Here is a 20,484-nt window from a genome sequence, read left to right on the forward strand (position 1 = left end):
TGAGCCCAAAATCCCAAAATAATCATGCTTTACAAAGTTGTTGTGAAACGTATTAGTTTAGCCTTGTTTCTATACCGTGTAGTCATACAGCGGCCGTTGATCAGAATCCATGTTGTTGTTACAGGAGCAGAAAAGATGCATCATTGAAAAACCCATTTTGAAAATGACAAGTGAATGGCAGTTGTTGTATCGTGATGCTTGTCTCCTATGCACACTGTAGTCATAGATCTGTGAGGGTTCATGAACTGCTCAGTGCTTATACAGATTACCTTCTTGAATATTTAAAGGTGAGGAAATGAGCCTGCTCGTTGGGCTGAAACTCATTGTGCTGTGTGGCGTCCTCTGGGACACCTCTGGGTATTCTCTCTGGCTGCCTGGCTGGCTGGTCAACCGATGCTGGCCCAGGTGTCCACTTAACTGGCTTCTCATTGGCCAAGGACTGCCCTTACAGAATAACCTCTGCATCCCTACTGTTTCAGCTGTAGCTGTAAGCCTTATCTTGGAAACTGAAAGTACAGGATGAATAATGTATCCTGAACTTTGATACTTGCCCATGTGAATGTCTATATTGATATGCCCATTCAGAGTTACAGGTTACAGTAGGGTTTTTATTAGACTCTTTTGTCTAGTAAAGGAGGAGATGATAGGAGATGTACAGTACAAACACTGTACCGGATGGATATATGTGCCTCTTTCTCTCTGAGCTATCTCTGAAAGGTAGATAGTGAGAACATTGTCTTCATCGTATATTTATAAGCTGGGTGATTCTCATGAAACCCGTTTTACCATGGCAGTAGCAAATTGAGTTTGAAAACCATGATGCATCTTCAACAATCAATCTATCATTCATAGGCTGCCCTGTCCTCTCTCATAGTAGATTAGGTACTGTACATATAACAGCAGAGATATTGAAATATTGAAGAGATAGTCGAACAGCGTGATAAAACCAGCTGTACTATATGAAGAGTGGAAATACTGTAGTTCCTGATAAGTAAGGTATACAGTTGAAGTCGGAAGTTTACATACACTTAGGTTGGAGTCATTAAAACTCATTTTTCAACCACTCCACACATTTGTTAACAAACTATAGTTTTGGCAAGTCGGTTAGGACATCTACTTTGTGCATGACACAAGTCATTTTTCCAGCAATTGTTTACAGACAGATTATTTCACTTATAATTCACTGTGTCACAATTCCAGTGGGTCAGAAGTTTACATACACTAAATTGACTGTGCCTTTTAAACAGCTTGGAAAATTCCAGAATATGATGTCATGGCTTTAGAAGCTCCTGATAGGCTAAATGATATAATTTGAGTCAATTGGAGGTGTACCTGTGGATGTATTTCAAGGCCAACCTTCAAACTCAGTGCCTCCTTGCTTGACATCACGGGAACATCAAAAGAAATCAGCCAAGACCTCAGGAAAAAAAATTGTAGACCTCCACAAGTCTGGTTCATCCTTGGGAGCAATTTCCAAATTCCTGAAGGTACCACGTTCATCTGTACAAACAATAGTATGCAAGTGTAAACACCATGGGACCACGCAGCCGTCATACTGCTCAGGAAGGAGACGCGTTCTGTCTCCTAGAGATGCATACTTTGGTGAGAAAAGTGCAAATCAATCCCAGAACAACAGCAAAGGACCTTGTGAAGATGCTGGAGGAAACAGGTACAAAAGTGTCTATATCCACAGTAAAACGAGTCCTATATCAACATAACCTGAAAGGCCGCTCAGCAAGGAAGAAGCCACTGCTCCAAAACCACCATAAAAAGCCAGACTACGGTTGCAACTGTACATGGGGACAAAGATCGTACTTTTTGGAGAAATGTCCTCTGGTCTGATGAAACAAAAATAGAACTGTTTGGCCATAATGACCATTGTTATGTTTGGAGGGAAAAGGGGGAGGCTTGCTAGCCGAAGAACACGTCATTGACTCAACCCACTCAAGTGACGCACACCTCCTAGGGACGGCATGAAAGAGCACCAGTAAGCCAGTGACTCAGCCCCTGTAATAGGGTTAGAGGCAGAGAATCCCAGTGGAGAGAGGGGAACCGGCCAGGCAGAGACAGCAAGGGCGGTTCGTTGCTCCAGAGCCTTTCCGTTCACCTTCACACTCCTGGGCCAGACTACACTCAATCACATGACCCACTGAAGAGATGAGTCTTCAGTAAAGACTTAAAGGTTTAGACCGAGTCTGCATCTCTCACATGGGTAGGCAGATCATTCCATAAAAATTGATCTCTTGGAGAAAGCCCTGCCTCCAGCTGTTTGCTTAGAAATGCTAGGGACAATTAGGAGGCCTGCGTCTTGTGACCGTAGCGTATGTGTAGGTATGTATGGCAGAACCAAATCAGAAAGATAGGTAGGAGCAAGCCCATGTAATGGTTTGTAGGTTAGCAGTAAAACCTTGAAATCAGCCCTTGCCTTAACAGGAAGCCAGTGTAGGGAGGCTAGCACTGGAGTAATATGATACATTTTTTTGGTTCTAGTCAGGATTCTAGCAGCTGTATTTAACACTAACTAAAGTTCATTTAGTGCTTTATCCGGGTAGCCGGAAAGTAAAGCATTGCAGTAGTCTAACCTAGTAACAAAAGCATGGATTAATTTTTCTGCATAATTTTTTGGACAGAAAGTTTCTGATTTTTGCAATGTTACGTAGATGGAAAAAAGCTGTCCTTGAAACATTCTTGATATGTTCGTCAAAAGAGAGATCATGGTCCAGAGTAACACAGAGGTCCTTCACAGTTTTATTTGAGACAACTGTACAACCATCAAGATTAATCGTCAGATTCAACAGAAGATTTCTTTGAGTTTAAAAGTAGAAAGTTTGCAGCCATCCACTTCCTTATGTCTGAAACACAGGCTTCTAGCGAGGGCAATTTTGGGGCTTCACCATGTTTCATTGAAATGTACAGCTGTGTGTCATCCGCATAGCAGTGAAAGTTAATATTATGTTTTCGAATGACATCCCCAAGAGGTAAAATATATAGTGAACACAGTAGTGGTCCTAAAACGGAACCTTGAGGAACACTGACATTTACAGTTGATTTGTCAGAGGACAAACCATTCACAGAGACAAACTGATATCTTTATGACAGATAAGATCTAAACCAGGCCAGAACTTGTCCGTGTAGACCAATTTGGGTTTCCAATCTCTCCAAAAGAATGTGGTGATCGATGGTATCAAAAGCAGCACTAAGGTCTAGGAGCACGAGCCTCGGTCTGATGCCATTAAAAGGTCATTTACCACCTTCACAAGTGCAGTCTCAGTGCTATGATGGGGTCTAAAACCAGGCTGAAGCATTTTCTATACATTGTTTGTCTTCAGGAAGGCAGTGAGTTGCCGTGCAACAGCTTTTTCAAAAAAAATTGAGAGGAATGGAAGAATCGATATAGGCCGATTCGTTTTTTTATATTTTCTGGGTCAAGGTTTAGCTTTTTCAAGAGAGGCTTTATTACTGCCACTTTTAGTGAGTTTGGTGGATAGAGAGCCGTTTATTATGTTCAACATAGGAGGGCCAAGCACAGGAAGCAGCTCTTTCAGTAGTTTAGTTGGAATAGTGTCCAGTATGCAGCTTGAAGGTTTAGAGGCCATGATTATTTTCATCATTGTGTCAAGAGATATAGTACTAAAACACTTGAGTCTATGTATGTAAACTTCCTAATTCAACTGTGTATACACATATTTGAGATCACACAAACAAGGGTTTGGGATTTTGTCTCAATGTCTTGTTCAACGCCTGGGTGGTTCCTACAATCCTCTCTGATCGGCATAATTAAAGTCGTGATGCGTATAACAATAGCTCCCTTCTCAACTCAGAGTTTGTTGTTACTATGACTTGCATGATTTGTTAGTTTTTTTTCAGAGAAAAGGGTATCTAGAGGTTATTTAATCTGCTTGTCTCATATTTAAGATTCTGCTAGGGTTTGGAAGTTACATGTACTTTTGTAACTACATTTTTCAACACCCTCTCTTCTTGAAGACTCCTAGTTGCGTGCCCACTGGGGTATTGAAGTATTTCCCATCGCTTCCAGCACTCCTTTTACAATACCTCTCCATATTCAATACATTGCCTTGTATTGAAGCCTCTGAATCATGATCCACTGGTGTCTCCAAATGACTGATGCCCATATACTTTGGGCCTTGTTTTAGTCTCGTAGCATAAGCCTCCCTGTCCTGAGCTGAATGTCAGACGCACTCACAGACGCACATAGGCTGTCTTTGGATCACACACCCCATGAGGAAACTCCCAGTGTTCCTCTGTTTCCTGTCTGAACTGACGTGCTCCTTATCTCCTCCAGTCGTTTCAATTAGAGCTTCACCGCCGAGGGATGGGCCTGACATGCTGTCGCTCAGGTAATGAGAGGGAGCAGTATACACAACTGGGTCCACTTCCTGAATAGAGTTCTATTTTGGGGCATTTTTAAAAGCTCCCCTCAGTTTTTCTGCTCTCTTGGCCTGACCGGGACAAACTGTTGGTGCTAACTATATAATTGGGACCATGAGTTTTTCCTGACAGGGAAATACTTTATACTGCACATAACTCATTAAGTAATCCATCTTATAAAGTAAACCCTCTACCGTAACTCCCCTGTTCCCCCTCCTACAGCCTCATTTAGAACAGCAAGGCTCACACTGTCTTGATGCTAATCTCGTCTCCCACAGACTCACACCTCTGAAGTACAGACTGAGACAGCGTTCGTTCTGATCAACACCTCCCAATTATCACTTACAGAAGCTTGTCGGGGGACTTGGGTGGCGCAGGAGTACAGCGTTTGCCAGCACACAGAGGCCCCTAACATTCTCTACCCAATCCAGTACCTCTCTCTCTTGCTTACTGGGCCCCCTATGCCCCTGGTTTTGGCCCCCATTAAACTGTACACTCTTAGAATGAAGGGTGACTTAAGGAACACTGGAGTTCCTCAAGGAATCATTGCAGTCAATGCGTTCATATTTTCATCTTTGGTTGGTTGAGAGTTCTTGGAGGAACCTGTTAATATGTCAATGTGGCGCGTGCGGAGCACTTTGAATTTATATCGCCATTGGACTTGTTGCGCTGCCAGACTCAGAAGATATGTGGTTTTAGGCGATGGCTACATGGGATAGACTGTACGATGAAAGCCACGCCTCCAATAAGCTACACCTCCTATCTTCTGATAGGCTGCTGCTGCTACAATATATTTTTAAAGTTCCAAATTGAACCCCTCCCAACACAAAAAGGTTGAACCTTTACACAGAGATTCTTCAAATAACCTTTTCAGAGGGCCTCCTCAAGGAACCCTTTTGACCTGAAAAGGTTCCCTTACAGTGGCAATCATTTGAACCGCAAAAGGTTCTTAGAGGCTTCTTTATGTCTAAGAGTGTGCTGGATATAGTTAGCTAGTTAGATGTGGTTCCCACTGGATCTGTGCTTGTATAACCACAGCAGATGTTGAAGGTCTCTGTAAGTGAAGCAGAAAGATTGGGTTATCACGCGAGCATGTGCATCCCTGAACACTCAGGGGCTTTGCACTCTCTTTCACCTATCTCTCCATCTCCAGCTCTCTCTGCCAGTGGGCTACTTTGGGTTCTGGACACTTCTGGATGAGTTGCTTCCAATGAGGCGAAATCACCAAGTGAAGAAGCTCATTATTGTCTTAACACCCCCTATGCTCTCTTCCACTTCACCTAGCAACTTATTTATGAGGCATTTTCCTAGGAATATAATATCACCGTTCTACATTACTTACTGGAGTGGATTGAGACACATTGTTTTTGGATATGAATCATTTGAAACGGTAGGAACATTAGAAATTGTTTTTGCTTTCTGATAGTTGAAATAACGTGTTACGCTCTGCCTGACGTGCGTAATGGAGGCGACCATGTTTATATCACCAAACTAAACAGTGTAATCTTCACTTTGATGACACAGTGAGTCACCATATGTGGCCGGGGACAGAAAACTCCAGGATATTGACTATAAATGTAAACAACGTAAGCAGAATAACTAGTTTAAATGACTCTGTATTACACCTGTAACTAGATCAGCATCTACAACCGTGACATACATTACAATCGCTAGATATAAACAACAAATACATCAGCTAGTTTGGTCCTAAAGTGTTATCTTGGTAGTTTGATGAGCGTTGCCTGTTCAAATCGTGTGACTTCCCCCCCACCTTTTCGCTTTCCTTGCGATCCGTGTGATGGTTTGATTGCGAGACCATGCCATTAATTAAATAGTGTGAGGACGTGATCACTCGAGCAAACACCCATTCAGGCCCGCATACCCACAATGTACTGCTGCTTTGGCTTCCTGTTTGATCATATTCCTACTTTCTGAAGAGTGTATTACAGATGAGCTGTGTTCGAATACCCATACTAACATACTGTATACATAATGAGTATATACTACATACTATTAGGGTGTGTTCGTAAATTCAATCTGGAGTGCCAGAGTGTGCGTTGGGCGTTCATAAATTCAGAGCATTGTCAGATTGACCGTTTGTAAATTCAGAGCGTTTCGCAGTCGATCACCCAAGCTAACTGGCTAGTTTACTAGCTACTTCCAGAGACAAATGAGAGAACATCTCAATCTGACCATTTTACTCACCTTAGCAGAGTTGGTTAGACTGTTTTCATGTTATCCAGGACATTGGTGACTGTAACAATTTAATTACGCTTCTTTGCCAAAGTTTACTGACACCGGCCATATTCAAAGGGTGTTGAGTGTTCGTAAATTCAATCTGAAGTGCCAGAGTGCGCTCTGGGTTTTCTTAAATCAGAGTGTTTTGCTCTCGGAGCTTTCAAAGCGCAACGGCAGTCAAGCACCCAAGCTAACGTTGGCTAGCTACTTCCAGACACAAATGAGAGAACACTTCACTCTGACCATTTTACTCGTCCAAGAAGAGCTGGTTAGACTGTTTTCATGTAATCCAGAGCGTTGGTGACTAACTGTGCTGCTAGCAACAATTTCATTACGCTTTTATTTTGCCGATGTTTACTGGCATATTGTGTGTTCGTAAATTAATCAGTTATTCTGCGCTCTGGCACACTCAGACGAGACTGCTCTAAAATCGGAGTAGATAACCAGAATTTTACCATGTCAATTGAAACGTTAGGTAGTTAACATTAGTTAGATAGCAGAGAGTTAATATACTACTTGGTAAGTTCGATTGGTAAGTTCTATTAGTAGCAAACTAACGTTGGGTAACTAGCTAACATACTGGTACATATTGCTGTAAGGATAGCGTAGCTAACAAATTGTCAGTCAACATAACTTATTTGAAAAGTCATGACTTTATTACATTGCTCAACATTTCCTTAACATTTGTCATAATTAGTTAAAGCAATTAATTTGTATCTGCTCTCATCAGACTTTGGCTGCACATTTTCTGCCATTTTCCTCAAATCTGATAACGTGAAGCCTCACACATTTTCTGAAGAATTGTATTGTGGGCCCTAAAAGCACGGAAGTAGTGTACACTGCTTGTATACTTCGTATTTTGACAAATTTAGTACGACATTCGGGAATTTTTGGCATTCTAACTACATCCATACTACGAATAATAAGCATACTATATACTCAATTCACGTCACAAATAGTGCAGTTAGTATGAGTGTTTGAACACAGCTATGGAGTTTGTGTGGATGGGCAATTTATTGGACGTTTTTGAAGTCTCCTCTTTTTTAGTGGTGCTTTTCTTTAGTGCTTCCAATAGCAATCCTTCTCCGGGCTGGCAATGTTGGCCTTTAGGAAGAGGCAGTGTTTAATAAAAACATGTCAGGACCCCGTGGACCAGATCATTTCATTTTGAAGCAGGGATTTGGGTGAGACAGCTGGTTTAACAGCTCAGCCAGTTAGAACTAGAGTGAGAGATAGAGAGAGAGTGTGTGTGTGTGTGTGTCAGAACTTGTACTGTACCCCACAGCCTTTTCTCCACCTGCCAAGGTTCTGTTCGGCCACCTGAGCAGAAGTCAGTGTGTGTTCGTCAAGGCGGGGCGGACGCATAAACATGAAACTGCTACCTCTCTCAGCGATTTGTTGCACTAAGGGAAACATGGTAACATTTAGTAAAAAATACATGTTTCTCTGACAATGGCTGTACTAAGTTGACATGACTTTTAAGTTAGCTCAGAACTCTAAAATGTCCGGTACTTGAAGGATGTTGTATATTGAGATGGAGCAGAGGGATAGGGTCATGTTTATTTTATTTAACCTTTATTTAACCAGGTAGGCAAGTTGAGAACAAGTTCTCATTTACAATTGCGACCTGGCCAAGATAAAGCAAAGCAGTTCGACACATACAACGACACAGAGTTACACATGGAGTAAAACAAACATACAGTCAATAATACAGTAGAAAAATAAGTCTATATACGATGTGAGCAAATGAGGTGAGATAAGGGAGGTAAAGGCAAAAAAAGGCCATGGTGGCGAAGTAAATACAATATAGCAAGTAAAACACTGGAATGGTAGATTTGCAGTGGAAGAATGTGCAAAATAGAAATAAAAATGGGGTGCAAAGGAGCAAAATAAATATATCAATACAGTAGGGGAAGGGGTAGTTGTTTGGGCTAAATTATAGATGGGCTATGTACAGGTGCAGTAATCTGTGAGCTGCTCTGACAGCTGGTGCTTAAAGCTAGTGAGGGAGATATGAGTCTCCAGTTTTCAGAGATTTTTGTAGTTCGTTCCAGTCATTGGCAGCAGTGAACTGGAAGGAGAGGCGGCCAAAGGAAGAATTGGTTTTGGGGGTGACCAGAGAGATATACCTGCTGGAGCGCTTGCTACAGGTGGGTGCTGCTATGGTGACCAGCGAGCTGAGATAAGGGGGGTCTTTACCTAGCAGGGTCTTGTAGATGACCTGGAGCCAGTGGGTTTGGCGACGAGTATGAAGCGAGGGCCAGCCAACGAGAGCGTACAGGTCGAAGTGGTGGGTAGTATATGGGGCTTTGTTGACAAAACGGATGGCACTGTGATAGACTGCATCCAATTTATTGAGTAGGGTATTGGAGGCTATTTTGTAAATGACATCGTCGAAGTCGAGGATCGGTAGGATGGTCACTTTTACGAGGGTATGTTTGGCAGCATGTTTGAAGGTTGCTTTGTTGCGAAATAGGAAGCAAATTCTAGATGTAACTTTGGATTGGAGATGTGTGATGTGAGCCTGGAAGGAGAGTTTACAGTCTAACCAGACATCTAGGTATTTGTAGTTGTCCACATATTCTGAGTCAGAACCGTCCAGAGTAGTGATGCTGGACGGACGGGCAGGTGCAGGCAGCGATCGGTTGATGAGCAAGCATTTAGTTTTACGTGTATTTAAGAGCAGTTGGTGGCCACGGAAGGAGAGTTGTATGGCATTGAAGCTCGTCTAGAGGGTTGTTAACAGTGTCCAAAGAAGGGCCAGAAGTATACAGAATGGTGTCGTCTGCGTAGAGGTGTATCAGAAACCCACCAGCAGCAAGAGTGACATCATTGATGTATACAGAGAAGAGAGTCGGCCCAAGAATTGAACCCTGTGGCACACCCCATAGAGACTGCCAGAGGCCCGGACAACAGGCCCTCCGATTTGACACACTGAACTCTGTCAGAGAAGTAGTTGGTGAACCAGGCGAGGCAATCATTTGAGAAACCAAGGCCATCGAGTCTGCCGATGAGGATGTGGTGATTGACAGAGTCAAAAGCCTTGGCCAGGTCAATGAATACGGCTGCACAGTATTGTTTCTTATCGATGGAGGTTAAGATATCGTTTAGGACCTTGAGCGTGGCTGAGGTGCACCCATGACCAGCTCTGAAACCAGATTGCATAGCGGAGAAGGTGCGGTGGTATTAGAAATGGTCGGTAATCTGATTGTTGACTTGGCTTTCGAAGGCCTTAGAAAGGCAGGGTAGGATAGATATAGGTCTGTAGCAGTTTGGGTCAAGAGTGTCCCCCCCTTTGAAGAGGGGGATGACCGCAGCTGCTTTCCAATCTTTGGGAATCTCAGACGACACGAAAGAGAGGTTGAACAGGCTAGTAATAGGGGTTGCAACAATTTCGGCAGATCATTTTAGAAAGAAAGGGTCCAGATTGTCTAGCCCGGCTGATTTGTAGGGGTCCAGATTTTGCAGCTCTTTCAGAACATCAGCTGACTGGATTTGGGAGAAGGAGAAATGGGGAAGGCTTGGGCGAGTTGCTGTGGGGGGTACAGGGCAGTTGACCGGGGTAGGGGTAGCCAGGTGGAAAGCATGGCCAGCCGTAGAAAAATGCTTATTGAAATTCTCAATTATAGTGGATTTATCGGTGGTGACAGAGTTTCCTATCCTCAGGGCAGTGGGAAGCTGGGAGGAGGTGTTCTTATTCTCCATGGACTTTACAGTGTCCCAGAACTTTTTTAAGTTTGTGTTGCTGGAAGCAAATTTCTGCTTGAAAAAGCTGGCCTTGGCTTTTCTAACTGCCTGTGTATATTGGTTTCTAGCTTCCCTGAAAAGTTGCATATCACGGGGGCTGTTCGATGCTAATGCAGAATGCCATAGGATGTTTTTGTGTTGGTTAAGGGCAGTCAGGTCTGGAGAGAACCAAGAGCTATATCTGTTCCTGGTTCTAAATTTCTTGAATGGGGCATGCTTATTTAAGATGGTGAGGAAGGCATTTAAAAAAAATAACCAGGCATCCTCTACTGACGGGATGAGGTCAATTTCCTTCCAGGATACCCGGGCCAGGTCTATTAGAAAGGCCTGCTCGCTGAAGTGTTTCAGGGAGCGTTTGACAGTGATGAGTGGAGGTCGCTTGACCGCTGACCAACTACGGATGCAGGCAATGAGGCAGTGATCGCAGAGATCTTGGTTGAAAACAGCAGAGGTGTATTTAGAGGGCAAGCTGGTTAGGATGATATCTATGAGGGTGCCCGTGTTACGGCTTTGAGGTGGTACCTGGTAGGTTCATTGATAATTAGATTGTAGGATGGCTGGGGTGTTAAGCCTGTTCCAGTTTAGGTTACCTATCAGCACGAGCTCTGAAGATAGATCGGGGGCAATCAGTTCACATATGGTGTCCAGAGCACAGCTGGGGGCAGAGGGTGGTCTATAGCAGGCGGCAACGGTGAGAGACTTGTTTTTAGAGAGTTGGATTTTTAAAAGTAGAAGTTCAAATTGTTTGGTTACAGACCTGAATAGTAGGACAGAACTCTTTAGGCTATCTCTGCAGTAGATTGCAACACCACCCCCTTTAGCCGTTCTTGTGGTGGTCTCTCTTTGGCGGTCTCTCTGTGGTGGTCTCTCTGGCCTGTGAGCCTGTCTGTTTCATTGACCCTGAAGGACAACTTGGAGAAACAACGTAATTGTAACATAACTAAAGACTGTGCAGTTATATAAATAACTAGATTTAGTAAAATACCAATATGCCAGCATGCAATTTCATATCGGAAGGACTTTATAGAGCCCAATACAATACCCAGCAATAATTAGAGGGCCATTGCAGCACAGGAGTAAGAAAAATCTATGCATCTTAATGTGGTCTCATTGTCATTGAAGGGCAAGTTACATGCTCCCAATTCTCCCATCTCTAAACACACAGGCACAAAGGCTCACACACACACCTTCCACATCTTCATCACCCCACTCTGAGCCCAGCCTCATGTTTGTTGATCGTTCACTTGTTATTGACATCTCAACTCACCTCGGAATCAAATCAAAACTTCAACCCCTCCTGCCACTCAAAAGGCCCACAGCAGATACTAGTTTGCATGTTTTATATCCTCTACCTGGCCACTGTGCCCCCCTTCAAGACCTGTCGGCTCCCAATGTGTTTAATTTATGACAGGCTGAAGGTTTGAAGTCATGTCGATGTCAGTCATTCTGTCAAGGTTGTTTACCTAAATGTACCAACACCAGAGAATATAGTAGAGTCTAGACAACACTTAGGGTGAGTGAGTAACAAATAGCACAGCAAATGGTTAGAGACGCCCACACTTCCCCCACAGTCTCCCCGGCCAGAGAGAGTGTTTTTGGGATAATGACGGGTCATATAGTGGACCTGTGGACCTCGGTCCTGCGGGGGTAATTGGCCCATTGGTTCTGTGGCATTTAAATCCAGCCGTCAATTATCCATCTGCTGAGAGACGGATGGACCGGAGATTACCATTAGCACATTCACCTTATATTCTCTGCCAAACCGAATTTTAACTTTTCCCAGAACCCACGGGTTTTAACCTGTTTTCGGTGGTGGTGGTAGTCATCTGGAAACACATCGTCAATGTCTGGGATATCCACAGTAAGATCAGGGAGTCAGTTTGTCTAATTTAGCCTAAGGTGCAACCCAATGGGGAAAAGAAACATCAGGGAACCAGAACACCATCAATAACATAAAGGGATCATTATAGAAGGCTCTTTTCCCTTTGGATTGGACATGATTAACAGAGTTTTTTTTAAACTATGTCTGTGAACTGTGGGCTAGTCCATTGAGTATGACATGTGAGTGATGGGATGGGGGGGCTTGTTTAATGACTGTCTCATATTTCCTAACGATATTGTGCGGTATGGATGCCAATGACATGGATGGCTTTGTGCGAACTGTTTTCTGGGTTGTGGTGATGAAGAGGAAGATGTATTGTGTGTTATGGATGGTGCTGTGATGCTGACCTCTATGTTCTGTGTTGCTGTACAGGAGTTTGCAGCCCTGACCAAGGAGCTGAACGTGTGCAGAGAGAACCTTCTGGAGAAGGAGGAGGAGATCTCTGAGCTCAAGGCCGAGAGGAACAACACCAGGGTACGTGGATAGGAGACACACGCTCACTCATGCGCACGAGCAGACACAAGAACGCGCGCGCACACAGACACATTTTTTTCTGCCCAATTCTAACCTCATACATTGACCTGAACCAGAACAGCTCAGTCAATGGAGATCAAATCAAATTTGCCACATGCGCCGATACAAGTGTAGACTTTACCGTGAAATGCTTACTTACAAGCCCAAAAGTGCAGTTCAAGAAGAAAAAAATATTTACCAAGTAGACTAAAATAAAAAGTACTAATAAAAGTAACACAATAAGAATTACAATAACGAGGCTATATACAGTGCCTTGCGAAAGTATTCGGCCCCCTTGAACTTTGCGACCTTTTGCCACATTTCAGGCTTCAAACATAAAGATATAAAACTGTATTTCTTTGTGAAGAATCAACAACAAGTGGGACACAATCATGAAGTGGAACAACATTTATTGGATATTTCAAACTTTAACAAATCAAAAACTGAAAAATTGGGCGTGCCTTCCATAAAGGCCAGATTTGTGCAATATACGACTGATTGTTGTCCTATGGACAGAGTCTCCCACCTCAGCTGTAGATCTCTGCAGTTCATCCAGAGTGATCATGGGCCTCTTGGCTGCATCTCTGATCAGTCTTCTCCTTGTATGAGCTGAAAGTTTAGAGGGACGGCCAGGTCTTGGTAGATTTGCAGTGGTCTGATACTCCTTTCATTTCAATATTATCGCTTGCACAGTGCTCCTTGGGATGTTTAAAGCTTGGGAAATCTTTTTGTATCCAAATCCGGCTTTAAACTTCTTCACAACAGTATCTCGGACCTGCCTGGTGTGTTCCTTGTTCTTCATGATGCTCTCTGCGCTTTTAACGGACCTCTGAGACTATCACAGTGCAGGTGCATTTATACGGAGACTTGATTACACACAGGTGGATTGTATTTATCATCATTAGTCATTTAGGTCAACATTGGATCATTCAGAGATCCTCACTGAACTTCTGGAGAGAGTTTGCTGCACTGAAAGTAAAGGGGCTGAATAATTTTGCACGCCCAATTTTTCAGTTTTTGATTTGTTAAAAAAGTTTGAAATATCCAATAAATGTCGTTCCACTTCATGATTGTGTCCCACTTGTTGTTGATTCTTCACAAAAAGCCTGAAATGTTTGAAGCCTGAAATGTGGCAAAAGGTCGCAAAGTTCAAGGGGGCCGAATACTTTCGCAAGGCACTGTACAGGGGGTCCCGGTACCGAGTCAGTGTGTGGGGGTACAGGCTAGTTGAGGTAATCTGTACATGTAGATGGGGTCAAAGTGACTATGCATAGGTAACAAACAAACAATGTTTTCATCTGTTGACGCGGTTGACTGGTCATCTGTAACATAGGTCAATGAAACCGGTAGCCTGCATTTCCCCTGGGGACAGATTTGGACCCCATATACATTAGAGCTACCTCTGAATTCCATTTCCGATTAATACCCTTTCATTAAGCAGAGAAACCAAACTCTGCTATTGACAGATAAGGCTGCTCTTTTCCCACCAGGCTGTATAATGGGAGACTCACATAGTCACACTGCCATTTTAGTGTCACTGCTGAGAGAGAGAGAGAGAGAGAGAGAGAGAGAGAGAGAGAGAGAGAGAGAGAGAGAGAGAGAGAGAGAGAGAGAGAGAGAGAGAGAGAGAGAGAGAGAGAGAGAGAGAGAGAGAGAGAGAGAGAGAGAGAGAGAGAGAGAGAGAGAGAGAGAGAGAGAGAGAGAGAGAGAGAGAGAGAGAGAGAGAGAGAGAGAGAGAGAGAACCTTGAATTCTATGCATAGCGATTATGAGGCAGACTTTTAATATATCAGCTTTTTTTTATTGTAAAGGTTTTAAAGTTCATAATTAAATATTTGAAGCCAGGTGCATGCAATCAGTGGGTTGGAGGGCTGACAACAGAATAGAGGATGATGTACCTCTAGGTTTTAGGCCTCAACACTGTAAGCTGGATAAACCGTGCAGTGTAGAAGCATGATAAGAGAGAAATTATGAGCCATAGAGAGAGGAGGAGAGGGTGTGTGTAGGTGTAGGTTATAGAGAGAGAAGGAGGAGAGGGTGTGTGTAGGTGTAGGTTATAGAGAGAGGAGGAGGAGAGGGTGTGTGTAGGTGTAGGTTATAGAGAGAGGAGGAGGAGGATTGGGTGTGCAGGTATAGTTTATAGAGAGAGGATGAGGAGAAGGAAGAGAGGGTGTGTGTAGGTGTAGGTTATAGAGAGAGGAGGAGGAGGAGAGGGTGTATGTAGGTGTAGGTTATAGAGAGAGGAGGAGGAGAGGGTGTGTGTAGGTGTAGGTTATAGAGAGAGGAAGAGGAGAGGGTGTGTGTAGGTGTAGGTTATAGAGAGAGAAGGAGGAGAGGGTGTGTGTAGGTGTAGGTTATAGAGAGAGGAGGAGGAGAGGGTGTGTGTAGGTGTAGGTTATAGAGAGAGAAGGAGGAGAGGGTGTGTGTAGGTGTAGGTTATAGAGAGAGGAGGAGGAGAGGGTGTGTGTAGGTGTAGGTTATAGAGAGAGGAGGAGGAGGAGAGGGTGTGTGTAGGTGTAGGTTATAGAGAGAGGAGGAGGAGAGGGTGTGTGTAGGTGTAGGTTATAGAGAGAGAAGGAGGAGAGGGTGTGTGTAGGTGTAGGTTATAGAGAGAGGAGGAGGAGAGGGTGTGTGTAGGTGTAGGTTATAGAGAGAGGAGGAGGAGGATTGGGTGTGCAGGTATAGTTTATAGAGAGAGGATGTGGAGAAGGATGAGAGGGTGTGTGTAGGTGTAGGTTATAGAGAGAGGAGGAGGAGGAGAGGGTGTATGTAGGTGTAGGTTATAGAGAGAGGAGGAGGAGAGGGTGTGTGTAGGTGTAGGTTATAGAGAGAGGAAGAGGAGAGGGTGTGTGTAGGTGTAGGTTATAGAGAGAGAAGGAGGAGAGGGTGTGTGTAGGTGTAGGTTATAGAGAGAGGAGGAGGAGAGGGTGTGTGTAGGTGTAGGTTATAGAGAGAGGAGGAGGAGAGGGTGTGTGTAGGTGTAGGTTATAGAGAGAGGAGGAGGAGAGGGTGTGTGTAGGTGTAGGTTATAGAGAGAGGAGGAGGAGAGGGTGTGTGTAGGTGTAGGTTATAGAGAGAGGAGGAGGAGAGGGTGTGTGCAGGTGTAGGTTATAGAGAGAGGAGGAGGAGAGGGTGTGTGCAGGTGTAGGTTATAGAGAGAGGAGGAGGAGAGGGTGTGTGTAGGTGTAGGTTATAGAGAGAGGAGGAGGAGAGGGTGTGTGTAGGTGTAGGTTATAGAGAGAGGAGGAGGAGAGGGTGTGTGTAGGTGTAGGTTATAGAGAGAGGAAGAGGAGAGGGTGTGTGTAGGTGTAGGTTATAGAGAGAGGAGGAGGAGAGGGTGTGTGTAGGTGTAGGTTATAGAGAGAGGGGGAGGAGAGGGTGTGTGTAGGTGTAGGTTATAGAGAGAGGAGGAGGAGAGGGTGTGTGTAGGTGTAGGTTATAGAGAGAGGAAGAGGAGAGGGTGTGTGTAGGTGTAGGTTATAGAGAGAGGAAGGAGGAGAGGGTGTGTGCAGGTATAGGTTATAGAGAGAGGAGGAGGAGAGGGTGTGTGTAGGTGTAAGTTATAGAGAGAGGAAGAGGAGAGGGTGTGTGTAGGTGTAGGTTATAGAGAGAGGAGGAGGAGAGGGTGTGTGTAGGTGTAGGTTATAGAGAGAGGAGGAGGAGAGGGTGTGTGTAGGTGTAGGTTATAGAGAGAGGAGGAGGAGAGGGTGTGTGTAGGTGTAGGTTATAGAGAGAGGAGGAGGAGAGGGTGTGTGTAGGTGTAGGTTATAGAGAGAGGAGGAGGAGAGGGTGTGTGTAGGTGTAGGTTATAGAGAGAGGAGGAGGAGAGGGTGTGTGTAGATGTAGGTTATAGAGAGAGGAGGAGGAGAGGGTGTGTGTAGGTGTAGGTTATAGAGAGAGGAGGAGGAGAGGGTGTGTGTAGGTGTAGGTTATAGAGAGAGGAGGAGGAGAGGGTGTGTGTAGGTGTAGGTTATAGAGAGAGGAGGAGGAGAGGGTGTGTGCAGGTGTAGGTTATAGAGAGAGAGGAGGAGAGGGTGTGTGTAGGTGTAGGTTATAGAGAGAGGAGGAGGAGAGGGTGTGTGTAGGTGTAGGTTATAGAGAGAGGAGGAGGAGAGGGTGTGTGTAGGTGTAGGTTATAGAGAGAGGAGGAGGAGAGAGGGTGTGTGTAGGTGTAGGTTATAGAGAGAGGAGGAGGAGAGGGTGTGTGTAGGTGTAGGTTATAGAGAGGAGGAGGAGGAGAGGGTGTGTGTAGGTGTAGGTTATAGAGAGAGGAGGAGGAGAGGGTGTGTGTAGGTGTAGGTTATAGAGAGAGGAGGAGGAGAGGGTGTGTGTAGGTGTAGGTTATAGAGAGAGGAGGAGGAGAGGGTGTGTGTAGGTGTAGGTTATAGAGAGAGGAGGAGGAGAGGGTGTGTGCAGGTGTAGGTTATAGAGAGAGGAGGAGGAGAGGGTGTGTGTAGGTGTAGGTTATAGAGAGAGGAGGAGGAGAGGGTGTGTGTAGGTGTAGGTTATAGAGAGAGGAGGAGGAGAGGGTGTGTGTAGGTGTAGGTTATAGAGAGAGGAGGAGGAGAGGGTGTGTGTAGGTGTAGGTTATAGAGAGAGGAGGAGGAGAGGGTGTGTGTAGGTGTAGGTTATAGAGAGGAGGAGGAGGAGAGGGTGTGTGTAGGTGTAGGTTATAGAGAGAGGAGGAGGAGAGGGTGTGTGTAGGTGTAGGTTATAGAGAGAGGAGGAGGAGAGGGTGTGTGTAGGTGTAGGTTATAGAGAGAGGAGGAGGAGACGGTGTGTGTAGGTGTAGGTTATAGAGAGAGGAGGAGGAGAGGGTGTGTGTAGGTGTAGGTTATAGAGAGAGGAGGAGGAGAGGGTGTGTGTAGGAATAGGTTATAGAGAGAGGAGGAGGAGAGGGTGTGTGTAGGTGTAGGTTATAGAGAGAGGAGGAGGAGAGGGTGTGTGTAGGTGTAGGTTATAGAGAGAGGAGGAGGAGAGGGTGTGTGTAGGTGTAGGTTATAGAGAGAGGAGGAGGAGGATTGGGTGTGCAGGTATAGTTTATAGAGAGAGGATGAGGAGAAGGAAGAGAGGGTGTGTGTAGGTGTAGGTTATAGAGAGAGGAGGAGGAGAGGGTGTGTGTAGGTGTAGGTTATAGAGAGAGGAGGAGGAGAGGGTGTGTGTAGGTGTAGGTTATAGAGAGAGGAGGAGGAGAGGGTGTGTGTAGGTGTAGGTTATAGAGAGAGGAGGAGGAGAGGGTGTGTGTAGGTGTAGGTTATAGAGAGAGGAGGAGGAGAGGGTGTGTGTAGGTGTAGGTTATAGAGAGAGGAGGAGGAGAGGGTGTGTGTAGGTGTAGGTTACTTTTTATTATTCTGGCGGGGCGACGGCTGAGGTAGAGCTGGGGCCAACGTTCAGACTTGATTGATTAAACGGCGGGGGTTTGGATGTGGGGAGGGAAGGCGGGGGGATCTCAGTCTGCTGGCAGTCCTTCAGACGCTCAAGGAGGGACGGAGAGAAGGAAGGATGGACAGACCCCTTGAAGCCCTCCAAAACTAGTCCACACCACTCTGTCAGCACCTTCTGGAGCAATGTATTCAGCATGCATTTTAAATGGTATGCTTGTGTGAATATTGAAACAGAGCCTACAGTATGTTTACCAACATAGCCTCTGCAGTGCCTGATGGGTAGTGTAGTGCAACACTGAAATCCTAGTGAAGTTCTACCAGGTTGAGTGAATGTGTTTACTTTGAAAATGTGGTTGATGTCTGTATTTCTAATGATTATTAATGCCCGGATGATTAAGGGATTACAGTCTGTGGTTTAAGCACAATGCTTGGACGGACTCACAACACCAGAGCCCTGTTTAAAGATGGGGTTAGAAGTAAATTACTTCCTTGGTTAAATACTGTGGTGACGCCAGTATGAGAACTCTCCAAACCATTGGTGAACCACATCATTATGTTAATAACCGGCCACAGCGCGCGGCGACGCCGAGAAGGTTTTTTTTGGCCTAGCGGAGCACAGTCAGGGTTAGAAACAAGGCATTTGGGATGTGGAGATGAAGAAAACGGTCAATGTTTCTCAGAATGACCAGACAACAAAGCTGAAGTCACTACATGAACCTCTCCTCAGATCAGTATCTCAGCGGAGCTTGGTGGGTTCCTAACAGGACAGATAGCATCATCATTAGCAATTAGCTTGCTCTAATTAGTTGCTTGTCTGTGAGGCATGTGCATTCCCTCCAAAACACGAGGCCTTCATAGGACCAGGTTATGGGCCAAATATAGACCCCAAAAGCCTAGCTAGTCAGACTAGCACACTTAGACTTCTCTCAGGCCCCCATCCCTCCACTGTACCTGTGTGACAGAGATCAGAGGCCAGTGTTCATCTTTATGGTCCCTGTGTGTCTCTACTCCTCGTCTCTCCTGTGCCCCCTACTCCCAGTGGACTCATCTCCTCTCTTGGTGCTGCTGGAAGTTCTCTCCCCAACACTTTCCGCTGAGAATGGATTCGGCACGCCGCCTACACCAGCCTGGCACAGTAACAACATTACCATCTATTTTGTGGGCAGTCCAGAGAGTTTTCATTGGTTTTGAGTGCCATAATTGTTTTTCGTATGTCTCGTGTTATTCCACTTAAGGTTTATTCCCCCCCCTCTGACCAAAAGTTGGAAAATTAAATTAAATTACTAAATTGAGAAGATCTCGTTGGTTACTTTGATTTCTTTTCATTGCGGTTAATCAGGGTGGATATAAATAATGTATTTGGAGAATCACATGAAGACCAGTAACCTTGTGTGGTTGGTATATTACAGTCCAGTGGTCCGGCCACTACAGGTTGACATTTAGAATCATATCACTACATCTTCTCTGGTGCCAGGATAACTGATGATGCAGACGATTCAAGTAATAGACCTGATGATGATGTCAATTTTGCAGATGAGGCAGATAGCCTTTATGATAATGATGCAGATAGGGATGATGATGATGATTATATTAGCACTAATTTCTGTCCCTATGTCTGTCTCTATAGTTGCTTCTGGAGCATCTGGAGTGCCTGGTGTCCAGGCATGAGCGGTCACTACGTATGACTGTGGTCAAGCGGCAGGCCCAGTCCCCCTCAGGCGTGTCCAGTGAGGTGGAGGTCCTCAAAGCGCTCAAGTCCCTGTTCGAGCATCACAAAGCTCTAGACGAGAAGGTAAGACCATACATTAGATTTGTATGCACAGTAGCTATTCTTGGTAGAAGGGATTCTTCAATTGATGGTACAGTATATTTGACTGAAGACAGTACATACTGTATGGAGAGGCATTGTTAACACAGTGCCATCTTGGTATTGAATATTCTTTGTTTTGGCACAAGTCACAACCACAACCGCCTGCCCTCCCACTGGCCCCAGCCCCAGCCTCTGCCCTCCCACTGGCCCCAGCCCCAGCCTCTGCTCTCCCTCAGGCCCCAGCCCCAGCCTCTGCCCTCCCACTGGCCCCAGCCCCAGCCTCTGCTCTCCCACTGGCCCCAGCCACAGCCTCTGCCCTCCCACTGGCCCCAGCCCCAGCCTCTGCCCTCCCACTGGCCCCAGCCCCAGCCTCTGCTCTCCCACTGGCCCCCAGCCTCTGCTCTCCCACTGGCCCCAGCCACAGCCTCTGCCCTCCCACTGGCCCCAGCCCCAGCCTCTGCCCTCCCACTGGCCCCAGCCCCAGCCTCTGCTCTCCCACTGGCCCCCAGCCTCTGCTCTGCC

The 20,484-nt window shown here is 45.3% G+C and overlaps 1 protein-coding gene across 1 annotated transcript in view; it reads left to right on the forward strand.

The window, feature by feature from the left end:
* The window catches only part of LOC139378523 (liprin-alpha-2-like), a 277,178-nt gene that overhangs the window by 156,306 nt on the left and 100,388 nt on the right, over positions 1 to 20,484 (forward strand). The window contains exons 3-4 of the mRNA XM_071120768.1: positions 12,629 to 12,730; positions 19,780 to 19,944. Of these exons, the coding sequence (XP_070976869.1) occupies positions 12,629 to 12,730; positions 19,780 to 19,944 (267 nt within the window). The remainder of the gene's footprint in view (positions 1 to 12,628; positions 12,731 to 19,779; positions 19,945 to 20,484) is intronic.

Source organism: Oncorhynchus clarkii, chromosome 21 (assembly GCF_045791955.1).
Source record: "Oncorhynchus clarkii lewisi isolate Uvic-CL-2024 chromosome 21, UVic_Ocla_1.0, whole genome shotgun sequence".
NCBI lineage: Eukaryota > Metazoa > Chordata > Actinopteri > Salmoniformes > Salmonidae > Oncorhynchus > Oncorhynchus clarkii.